The 12,527-nt window shown below is 40.9% G+C and overlaps 1 protein-coding gene across 1 annotated transcript in view; it reads left to right on the plus strand.

Annotated features, from left to right (window-relative positions):
- ermp1 (endoplasmic reticulum metallopeptidase 1) overlaps positions 1–12,527 on the plus strand; it is a 46,249-nt gene that overhangs the window by 23,749 nt on the left and 9,973 nt on the right. Inside the window, exons 10-13 of the mRNA XM_078395934.1 lie at positions 3,524–3,714; positions 5,759–5,911; positions 10,628–10,827; positions 11,586–11,701. Coding sequence (XP_078252060.1) covers positions 3,524–3,714; positions 5,759–5,911; positions 10,628–10,827; positions 11,586–11,701 — 660 coding nt within the window. The remainder of the gene's footprint in view (positions 1–3,523; positions 3,715–5,758; positions 5,912–10,627; positions 10,828–11,585; positions 11,702–12,527) is intronic.

Consider the following 12,527-nt stretch of genomic DNA (forward strand, 5'->3'; position numbering starts at 1 on the left):
CTACTAATGACCTGTTAATCCGCTTCAATTTTCAAACATAAAGTATGGAACCAGGCCCTTTGGCACATTGGGTCTACACTGACCATCAGCACTAGTTCTGTTATCCCACTTTCTCGTCCCACCTAAAAATTGTTTTACAAATCTAGTTGGTCAAGCGCAAAAATAATTCTAGAATCCGTCTCCATATATATCTCTTAAATCTAGACTCCACCATCACCACCGTGGGCAATTATTTCCAGATGACAATCACTTTGTGTGTCAAAGTCGTAGAACTTTGAGGGGGATCCTTTGACCCAACTCGTCCATGCTGACCAAGATGCCCATTTATATTTGTCTCATTTGCCCGCGTTTGAGTTATATCCTTATGAACCTTTCCTGTCCATGTACTTGTCGAAGTTTCCCTGAAATTCTTTTATTGGTCTGTGTGTCTGTCTTCCCCTCCAACCCCCTTTTTAAACTTCCTTCTCTCCTTAAACCTATGCCCTCTCTCTTGGTGAGGAAAAGATTCTGACCATATTCCATCTATCCCCCCTCATCTATGACTCTTGTCATTCTACAACTTTCTCTGATCACCCCTTCCCCTCTCAGCTGTTATCAGCGTTCTGTCAGTTGGTGTGGTGAGGTTAGGAAAGAGGTCTTGCTGCATCCTCTGGAGAAATTCCCCGTCGAATGTCATGAACAAATCATTGCAATAGCACTGTCTTTTGTTATTCAGTTTTTCTCTTGATGAATTTCTGCGTAGAATAGAACCACGCAAGGAGAAACAATATTATTTTGATATTCCTTTTTAGGTGCAATATAATTTTCTAGTTATAATGTAAAACTCATCATTGTTTAGGAATCCTCCTCTTGAAATAATTTCATCAGAAATGAAGGGGTTTAATTAATATTGAATTTCCTCTCTGTGATCTTCCAACCTGTTGATTACCTCCTAGAAGGAAGAGTAATTTTCATTATCTACACCTTTAGACTCGGACTGGTTCACCTACATGTTTGTTGTTAGTAGCAAACTGAGTTGTCTGTAAAGTCACCACTCCCTTTCATGAACCTGAAGATTTCCAATTTTACCTGTAAATTGAATTTTATTTCTGTTTTTGCTGCCTCTTGCTCTGTAGTTTTTCCTAGTATTTTTGTTTCCTTTTTCCCATGTTCAAATTGTTTATAGACTTTGCTATGTTAAATCAGTTAACTGGACATATTTTGTGATCCTTTTTGTACCCACAATATTTCCCTCCCTTTTGCTGGATATAAATTTGCTGTTAAGTGAATTCCCCAATAGTTTCCAGAATCAAACCAGATGAAACTAGTGATTTTTGTTTTAGTGATGGTAGTGTGAATTCTCCAAAAGTTTTGAATGGCTGGTTAGTTTTAAGTGGCCTTGGCTTAGTGAGTTAGTGATACTCTGTCACCCTGTTTTCATGACTACACACTGGTTGAAGGGTATTACAATAAAATGTTGCTGTTAAATTTCCATTTTCCACAAGTATAAGTTCAAAACTCTTGGAAATTATTGAAAACATTTTTAGTGCGATTATTTATCCTCTGCAGCACCCTCAATCGAGGATGACCTCAACTTTGGGTGTTCTGAGGCAGCTGATGAGAGCAGCGTTAACCTCCTCTGCATTTACATTAACAATGCAGCACACAACTTTTTTCAATTGAAAAAATATTGTTTAATATATGAAATTTAATTTCTAAATACTTAATTGCTAATTTAAGGCTGTAGCAGATTTGTAAATTGAACTTTATTGTCAAGAGTCAAGAATGTTTTATTGTCATAAATTCAATCGCCACTCCCTTTCCTCATGAGGCTCATGATTTCCAATTGCACCAGTCAATTGATTTTTATTTGGAGGTTGTAGTGTTTAATAGCCTGATAGTTGGCAACACTGGTCCAAAAGAATGTAAAGCAAGGACTTCCAAACACCTCTCAATAAGCTTGTACTCATTCACATGTTCATCACCCTGATGGTTTTATGAAGACCAACTAGCTTGCTCATTGGAAGTAGTACCAAAATGAAATGCAACTTATTTGGACTTTTTGTAGTCCCATCGCACTTTACTGGCTTCTATTCGGTATTCTTGCAGGTGCCTCATTTAACTTGGTGCACCATTTTCTTTGTTGGGTACAGCTGAGGTGATATGTGTAATCAAAACAAACTGGCAACATTATCAAATTTTGTCCTCTGCCTTCAAACCTGATCTCATTTGCTTTAGATGGGGGATGCAGATAATCCTGTGGTGGACGCCACCATTAGGTGTTTCAAGGTCAAAAACATTAGAGACAAACCCATCTTTTCAGCAAAAGAACATGCTGCATTGCTATCTCATATCTTCATGACTAGGATATTGTGTTTGCATAGAATTACATGTATGTGCGTGTGTTTTTATTTGTGATGGTACGTACTGGTCCACTGGCACCTCTTTAACATGTTTAAAAACTAGATTGATGCACTGCAACCAAAAGCTTCATGAACCTGCATGATATGCAGACTAGAACCCTTTTGTCTACAAATAAGAACAATGGCATGTACAGTATAGAAACGGTCAAATTAATTTGGTACTTTCGTTCCCATCAGTCAAGCCTCATATTGTCTCTCAGCTTGTCTTTTTATTATTTTTTTGCTCCCGCACATGGTTCCTTTTTACAAGCATCTAGCTTGTTGCAGTCATTTCATTTGTTAGCTAGTTCTACAATCTAATTATTCATAGAGTCATACAGTGTGGAAACAGGCCCTTTAGCCTAACTTGCCCACACTGACCAACATGTTCCATCTATACTAGTCCCACCTGCCTGCGTTTGGCCTATATCCCTCTAAACCTATCCTATCCATCCACCTCTCCATGTGTTTCTTAAATATTGCGATAGTATCTGCCTCAACTACCTCCTCTGGTGGCTCGTTCCTTTCACCCACCACCCTTTGTATAAAAAAGTTACTCCTCAGGTTCCTATTAAATCTTTCCCTTCTCGCCTTAAAAAATGAATTACCGGAGTAAAGAACTTCTTTTTTTTCCCCTACTGCAACAATATTACATTTAAGGCCTCAAAGTTTTGAATCTTCAACTGAGGGAAGTAAAATTAATGAATGTTGATAACAGAGAACTAATTTCAGTTGTACTTGGTGTAATTTTGAAGTTGGGGTACTTTGCTAGATTAAAAAAAAAATTAAAAAAATGATGCTTCAGGAAATTTTAGGCCATTCTTTTGTAAATCCAGATCATGGGTGGGATGTGAAACTTTTCTTTTCCCCACCACCCTAAGTGTGTGGACAGATTAATCAGATTGAAATATTGAAAGAGTGGAAAGCATTATTTTATCCAGTGTAATTATCTGGCAATATTTTTTCCATGGAGATGTTTTAATTTTCTCTCAGCTTTTTTATTCTCCTAAGGTGGAAGGAAATCCTGCATGTCATTGCTGAAGTAAGCAGTTTGCATAAATCTGTAATTTCTTTTTTTCGTGTGTCATCAGCAGTATATTTGAAATGTTTGATGGTTTTCTATTTATTTCTGTCTGACCTAGGTCCTACTCTGAAGCTGACAACAATTTATTTTTTGGGTCTGTCTATTCCTCATCTTTTGACCATGTATCTATTTTGGGCTGCATTTGAAATGTTCACACCCATCCTTGGTCGCAGTGGCACTGAGATACCTCCAGATATTGTATTAGCTGCTATTATTGCAGCATGCGCAATTATTCTAACGACTTATTTTGTAAGTGACCGCACTACATTACTTTTGAACTTTAAGAAATGCAAAGCAACGTCATTATGGACTTGCTGAATGAAAAGTAAAATTATTATTAATTAACGTTAAAGGCACAGTAATGTCTTAATTAAAGTTTGAGTCGCATCCTTTTGCTGCCGCCAAAGCTCTGATGAGATGGTAAGATGGTCTATGTTTTCACTACAGTGTAAGTAAGCTACTAGTTGAGAAATGGATCTTCACAAAGCATTACATAGAATGTTACCTGCTGGAAATTGGTAACCAACCCAACAGATTTATTTCATCATTATGTTTTGCACATGCCTCATCCTAAGATGTTTCCCTCATCTGAGAAACAGTACAGCACAAAAATGAACCCTTCGGCCCTAGTCATCCTTGCCAAACATGATACCTATCTAAGCTAATCACTTTTACCTATGTTAGGCCCATGTCCTTCTGTGCCTTTACTATCCAAGTACCTTCCCATATGTCTTTTTTTAATATTGTAATTTTATCTGCATTCCTGAGGGCATGCTTATCAAATGCTTTGTTGATAAATTAGGTGGTTGTAGTATTCTCTAGAAAAAAAAGTTTGTTATTCCATTTGATAGAGATCCATAGAATTGTTTATTGGTCATTCTTCTTGGTTTTTGTTTCCAATCTTCACATGAGTTGATGATTTTAATCCCACAAAAATAAAGTTGCAAAATTACCCAATATACACTTTTTTAAGGCATTAAACGGCAGTATCGTGAAAGGGGTGTTTTGTGTTGGAAACTTCTGATTGTTCTATGTGTTCTTCTGTGGGAGATTAGGAAATGAGTTTATTGCAAAATATGTAAACACACCTGCTCAGGTGCGTCCCTGCCCCATATCACCGCGCACTGACAATTTAGCATGATAGGGGAGTTGGGCAAGTTGTTGCCTCCAATCTAACACTTTCTACACCAGGCTTCTCTAATTTTCCATTTGGCTTACCAGGCCACAGGATTGTGTCATTTTAGTGCTTTAACGTAGAACAGTACAGCACAGGAACAGGCCCTTCGGCTCACTATGTATGTACTGATCAGGTTGCATTTTTTAATGGTATTTTATTTATTATGAAAGCTTAGTGTGTCCATAATGAACATTTGGATTTTTATTCTGGGTCTTGAGACTTGCAGAGGAGTGTGATTATGCCCAACTTATTCTCAGTCGGATGTCCTAGGGTTTTGTTAGTGATTGTTCCAGTCACAATCCTTTACTGCTGATGCCCACAGCACCCCAAGCCTAGCTTTTAGATGGGCACATGGATATGCATGGAACAAAGTATGTGGGTCATGTATAGCAGATGAGATTAGTTTAACTTGGCATCATGTTCGGTACTGACATAATGGGCTGATGGGCCTGTTCCTGTGCTATATAGACAATAGACAATAGGTGCAGGAGTAGGCCATTCAGCCCTTCGAGCCAGCACCGCCATTCAATGCGATCATGGCTGATCACTCTCAATCAGTACCCCGTTCCTGCCTTCTCCCCATACCCCCTCACTCCGCTATCCTTAAGAGCTCTATCCAGCTCTCTCTTGAAAGCATCCAACGAACTGGCCTCCACTGCCTTCTGAGGCAGAGAATTCCACACCTTCACCACCCTCTGACTAAAAAAGTTCTTCCTCATCTCCGTTCTAAATGGCCTATGTTCTATGTTCTAACAACAAACCTCATCCAATCTATACTCCCATACTCTTTCTCACGCCCCCAATCCAATCTATTGAAACTATTGTGTAGGAAGGAACTGCAGATGCTTGTTTAAACCGAAGATAGACACAAAAATCTGGAGTAACTCAGCGGGACAGGCAGCATCTCTGGAGAGAAGGAATGGGTGACGTTACGAATCGAGACCCTTCTTCTGCCCAGCTTTTTGTGTCTATCTTCTATTGAAACTATTGAATGTACCATTGCCTCGGGATCTGTCTGTTGCCAATGTCCTCGCACAGAATATGTGCAGATCCTCCATTTTAATCCTGACAAGCCCTGCATCCTTGGCACAGATATTTTTCTGTTTCCTTCTCCAGGTGAGCCTGGTTTACCTGTGCCGCAGCACTAAGTGGACTCTGCTTAGTTTGGGGATTGTGTTCCTGGGTACTGCCACCCTTGTGTTCAGTGGAGTGTTTTTCCCCTATTCGGCCGATCCTGCTGCTCCCCATCCCAAGCGAATCTTCCTGCAGGTAAGAGCAACTCGTATTATGGCCGCAGAGTTTGCCAGTTCTAGCGAAAGCCCCAAAAAAGGGTGACGTGTTTTTCACAACATGTCTTTTGCAATCTAGGACATTGAGCCTGCACAGTTAGAGGCATTTCTGAAGTGTAGTGAATATTGTATTATAACCACTTTTCTTGCACTATCAGTGTCACAAGCAAAATGTAGTCAGAAGGAACTGCAGATGCTGATTTGCAAAAGAAACACAAAATGCAGGAGTAATTCAGCAGCTCAGGCAGCATCTCTGGAGGGACATGAATATGCATGAATAGGCCCTTCCGATTGCAGTAATGGAGGAGAAAATTGTAAGAGAGGTAGTGGTGGGGCAAAGTCTAGCATGGTGATAGATGGATACTGGTGAAGTAATGTTGGCGGGATGTTAGTTCTATAAATAAGTGAGAGAACATTCATGTTCTTCCAAAAAAGTGACTGTTTGAAAGGGAAGATATGGTCTTAACAAACTCCAGCTGCACTAACAGTGGAGCATCTGCAGTGCTGGTACTGGAACGTGGAGTTGTTTACATCAGGATGTTGAGTATGCGGTGTGGGGTCTGAAGCACACTCCTGCCTCCGATCTGAAGGTGATCATTGTCCCTCGAGAAGACATAGAAAATAGGTGCAGGAGTAGGCCATTCGGCCCTTCGAGCAGGTAATACTCTGCTTTCCACAGGTAACAGATTCAAAGCAGAAACAACAAATTCAGAGCTGGAAAGTTGGAAAAGGTGCTGAAGAGATTCACCAGAATGTTATCTAGCCTTGCAGGCTTGAGATATAGGGAGAGTTTGGATAGACAATACAATACAATATATCTTTATTGTCATTGTACAGGGGTACAACGAGATTGGGAATGCGCCTCCCATACGATGCAATAATTTAATTAGTTAGTCAGTATTAATTTAAACAACCCAATGAAACAAATTGTAACAGTTTTAAAACAGAATAAAGTGCAAGTAGATCTGTGCCAGTTCACTGCGATGTGACCAGCCGGCTCAGCAGGACCGGTTCATAGCAGCTATGGCCCTGGGGATGAAGCTGTTCCTGAGTCTGGAGGTGTGGGCGTAGAAGGCCTTGTATCGTCTGCCCGATGGTAGAAGATCGAACAGACTGTTGCAGGAGTGTAAAGAGTCTTTGTGGATGCTGGTGGCTTTTCTGAGGCATCGTGTGTTGTAGATTACCTCCAAGGCTGGTAGCTGTGTTCCGATGGTCCTCTGAGCTCTATGGACTACCCGCTGAAGAGCTTTCCTCTCTGCCTCCGTGCAGCTGAGGTACCACACAGGGATGCCATGTGTTAGGATGCTCTCTATGGTGCAGCGGTAGAATGTCGTCAACAGCTGTTGGGGTAGACCAGACTTCTTCAGTGTTCTTAGGTAGAACAGTCGTTGCTGTGCCTTCTTGACCAGCGCAGCAGTGTTATTGGACCATGTTAGGTGCATAGGAGGCAGAAAGGTGACCTTATTGATGTCTACAAGATCATGAGTGACATGTGATAAAGTGAACACCCACCTTTTTCTCAGGGGAGAGGATTCTAAAACTGGAGGGCAAAGGCTTAAGATGAGAGAGGAGCTATTTTAGAGGCAACTTTTTCACGGAGGAAAATCCATACCTGGGATGAGCTGCCAGAGGAAGCTGCAGACATACCTGGGATGAGCTGCCAGAGGAAGCTGCAGAAGTGTATGCAATTGCAAGTTTTAAAGACATTTGGGCAGATTTATGGATAAGAAGGACTCCGAAGGATATGGGTCAAATGCAGGCAAATGGGACTAACCTAGCATGTCAATGTGGACAAGGTGAGCCAAAGAGCCTGTTTCCCTGCTGTACAGCTCCATGACTCGATAACTGTACGTTGGGTAATGAAACACAATTTCTATCACATTTCATCTTGGAAGAATTGGTAACTCAAAAATGTACTTATTAGTGGGAATTGAACCTTGAATTTCCAATCATCAATTATCCTAAATGATTCATTAAATTATATTTGCAAGCTTATATTTGTCAGCATGTGAGTGTGTCAGCTACTTCCAACAGTATCTTCCCTATGTTTTTAAAACTAGATATTCTCTTTAGTGATAGCACTAGGGGTAATTTAATGTATCAGAATTCCACTGATCTTTTTTAAGCAAAGACCAGTCCTCCCAACCCTTCCGAATTTGGCAGAAAGTTTCCGCTTTCTTATTTCATTTCCACCATTCCGATTTTGCCTCACATTTTTCTGCAAAACATATACCTCGCCGCTCGCCCCGCCCCGCCACTCGCCTCGCCTGGCCTCTCCTCGCCGCGTAGCGTGAGGGCCGTTGATATTGAGAGGGGATGGCGTCGGTGAATGAGGGGGGGGGAGTGGGGAGGTGGAGGAAGGGAGGGTGGGGAGGGGAGAGGGGAGTGGGGGTGGGGGAGGAGGGGGACTGGGGTGGGGGGATGAGGGGAGGGGGCAGTGGAGGTGGGAGGAAAGGGGGAGGGGTGGGAGGGAGGGTAGTGGGGAAGGAGTAGGGGTGGGGAGGGGGGAGACATGGACCGTTGTGATTTGCTGTTGAAGGCCACTGGAACAAGTATGTCTTCAATGAAATTAGGTATGTGCAGTTTTAAATGAAACTATTTCTTCATAACTAAGTTATACATTTATGACCATTGTTCTTTTATTCAATACCAAGAGAATTGGGATGTGTAAGGAAAAAGCAAAATAGAAAAAACAAAACAAAACAATTTTTTCTTTGTGTTGCAAAAAGTATTTCTGTTCAATAACCTTTCTATAAATAGCAGAATATACTCATGATAGGCCTGACATTGTACATGTAGTCCAAGAACTACAGACTGTTAGAAATAATAGTCGTTTTTCACACATGAATGTAGCGCAACACGTATGCGCATTTGGCGTGCATACTTTTTTTTGCTGAAAAGTTGCATTAAGCGCCATATTATGAATTTTGATGTAAAATTCTGAATTTTGGACATCAAAATTATGAATTTGTAAAATCAAATGTTGGGAAAGACATAAAATGTTTGAGTAACTCAGAGGGTCAGGCATCATCTTTGGAGGACATGGATAGGTGACATTTCAGGTTGAGGCCCAGCACTGTGTTTTTTTTGCAAACCAGCATCTGGAGTTCCTTGTTTCTTCAGCTAATCTCATGTCTCTGGGGGAAAAAAAAACATTGTCTTGTTTTACTACTATATGTCCTTGAGGCTGTAAGGGCTGAGGCCTCATGATTTCCTGGATCTTCTGAGTGAGCCCAAATATTATCCAAAGCACCTAATTGATTTTCTAAGCTTGCCTGACATGGGGACTATATATATCAGCAGACTCCTCAATTTTAGTAGGAAAGCCTGTTTTAACAAATGTCTTGGATTAACTGAGCTGGGGTGGAAGCATTCGTGGAATCTTCTCTACTTCATGGAGTTCTTGGGGAGTTGAGTAATCTGTCTGATCTGTACGATCCAGGATGTTACTGGATCAATTTTAATCTTCACCACCTCAATAGCAATCAGATAGAGCTGTTTTTGTTTTGCCAGCCCTGAATGGAATTAAGATCTATGATGAGTGGTTGCTTAATTCCATCAAATTAATTTCAAGCAATGAAGACAAAACATAGCCATCTATTTTTTTTCTCTCTGTGAGAGTGAATAATCAAGACTGTTCTAAGGAACAATCTCGCAACATGAACTCTTTCTTTCCGCACAGACGCTACCCCACCTGCTGGATGTTTGTAGTATTTTGTCCTTTATTTCAAATTAGCATCATCACAGATAATTTTTGTGTATTGTCAAGGGTATTAGACGAAGATCAGGTTTTGTGCCTGCAACATTAGGATGTAACTTCAAAATTAAATAAATAACCAGTATAATTACTTTAACAATTCTATTTATTTAGTGAGGTTCTGTCGTATATTTTGTACATGGCCAGTGCACCCTCCAGCTGCTTTTGTCTGTAAGAGCTTCACATCTGATGTCAATTAACTGGTTTCTATATAACTAATAAGATTAATCCTTTTCAAAAATTTAAAAATAACAAATAGCAGAAAGGGAAAGCAAGATTGCATTGTTGTTTTTTCTCCCCCAACTCTCTTAACAATTTTTTTTTTAGAAATGAGCAGAAAAAGTCTTAATTGTTCTCATTCTGGGTGTGGGGTTGCTTGAAGTTGGATTGTCAGGTTGCTGGAGGGAGCTTATATCGCGATGAGTTCAATGGGCAATTAAAATTGATCTGATTGCTATCACACTGCTATCTGTGGAAGCTTGCTGAATTGATAGCCACTATTCCTACATTGCAATATTGACTTCATTTCAAAAGGTGATTTGATATGGTCTCCTCTGCTTTAGGGCAATCTAAATTGAATGTTTGAAGTGTGGTATTACTGTAAGACTAGTTTCATTTGTTGTGTGAAATGTTAAATAATTGTGACACTTAAAGCATGGTGCCATCTGTGTAAATTGACTAGTTTACTCTCCAGACGCTTCACTTGCCACAAATCTGTTTTGTAACAATATGTGTTGACAACTCGCCATTTTATTTTATCAACGTGATTTTAATTTGGACAACGAGAAGAGATGCAGAAGGTGAAAATTGTGAAAATGGACCTTTATCTGAGTTCTAACATGATCTATTAACTGATGTGAAAACCAGAGAATTGTGACATATCTGTGGGCAGATTGCAGAGGGTAGAAGTGTTTATTTCTCTTCCTCTCTCTACTTCAGCATATGACACGAACATTTCACGATCTGAATGGAGAAATAGTCAAGAAAGATTCTGGCATATGGGTTAATGGATTTGATTACACCCTAATGTCTCATGTTACTCCATATATACCTGAAATAAATGATACAGTGAGGAGTCCATGTGATGATGCACCTTTTTGTGGATTTCCTTGGTATTTGCCTGTCCATGGTTTTATCAGGTGAGGAATTTGCTCTCATGTCATCTCGTTTCCACTTCTCCTTGCATACAATCATTTAAGGGGACTGGCTGCTGTGTTTTCCTTCATTTGTCCAAAATTACACCTCATGAGGTGCTTGACCCTGGGTTGATGGGGGGGGGGGGGAAAGAGTGATGAGGGAGGGAGTGACGGGGGGGGGGGGGGGGGGGGGAAGGGAGATGGACATCATAGTCTACCCTAGCTTTATGATTGGGGAAACTTGCCCTGATTGTTGTCCCCATGTTACAAGGGTCAAATGTGTTTTAGAACATAGAACAGTACAGCTGCAAGAATAGGGCCTTTGGACAGCAAGGCCTGTGCTGAACATGATGCCACGATAAAGTAATCTTTTCTGCCAGGACATGATCCATATCCCTCCATTCCCTGCCTAATCACGTGCCCTTAAACACCACTGTCTTATCTTCCCTCACCACCACCCACCATGTGTTCCATGCACCCACCACTCCCCACGCTTCTTTTAAATTTCTCATCGTTAAGTTGTGCCCCCTAGTCTTTGACATTTCCATCCCAGGAAAAAGGTTTTGACTGTCTACACCATCTATACCTCACATAATTGTATATATTGTCAAATGCAGTCAGGTGTTAGCCTGCCTTTCCTGGAGCAGGCAAAAATACCTTTGCAGTAGTAATAGCCTAATCTGGTAACGTAGTTAGTTAATGTCAGTTGTTTTTTGTTTTGTTTAGCTTGTGTTTATTAACTAGGTTTTACGATTTTCTAGGAAAAACTGGTATCTCCCTGCTGCAGAGCTTCCAACCAGGGCTCCTGTTGCTTTCAGACTGATTTCCAAATATAAGCAGTCTCCGCAACATATGAACTTGACCATTGAGGTGGACGGTATGATCATTACATTTTAATTTCTCCACGGAGTACAGATAAAAGTTAATATACAAATATAAGCTATTGCCTCTGGATTACAAGTTGCATGTTCTTCCGCTCTGCATTAAATAAAAAAAATATCAACAGCAACAACAAAAATAAGAAAGACACATTTGTGCTGGAGTATCTCGACAAGTCAGGCAGCATCTCTGGATAACATGGATGGATGATTTTCTTGGGTTGGGCACCTTCTTCAGACTTTTGTAATGGGGGAGGTGTGAGGTTGGAAGAGAAATGGAGGCGGGATAAAGCCTGGGTGAATACAGGTGATAGGGAAGGGGATTTATAGGCAGATCATTGTACAAAGACAAAAGGGAGTGAGATAAGGAATAACCAGAGAAGAGGTGTGAAACGTGAAGCCAGAAAAAAGGAATATAGGTGGAAGGGACTGCAAGACCGAGAAAGGGAAAAAAGTGTGTGTGGGAGAGGGGGGGGGGGGGGGGAGTTTGTTGGTTGTTTACGTAAAATTGGAGCATTCAGGGTGGCGCGGTGGGTTAGCGATAGAGTTGCTGCTTTGTAGCGCTTGCAACTCCAGAGACAGGGTTTGATCCTGACTACGGGTGCTGTCTATATGGAGTTTGTATGTTCTCCCCATGACCAGTGTGGGTTTTCTCCGAGATCTTTGATTTCCTCCCACACTCTAGAAGTACAGGTTTGTAAGTTAATTGGCTTGGTATATGTGGAAATTGTCCCTAGTGTGGTTGTTGGATAGTGTTAATGTGCGGGGAACGCTGGTCGGTGCGGATTCGTTGGGACGAAGGGCCTGTTTGCGCGCTTTATCTAA

Source organism: Rhinoraja longicauda, chromosome 3 (assembly GCF_053455715.1).
Source record: "Rhinoraja longicauda isolate Sanriku21f chromosome 3, sRhiLon1.1, whole genome shotgun sequence".
Taxonomy (NCBI): Eukaryota; Metazoa; Chordata; class Chondrichthyes; order Rajiformes; family Arhynchobatidae; genus Rhinoraja; species Rhinoraja longicauda.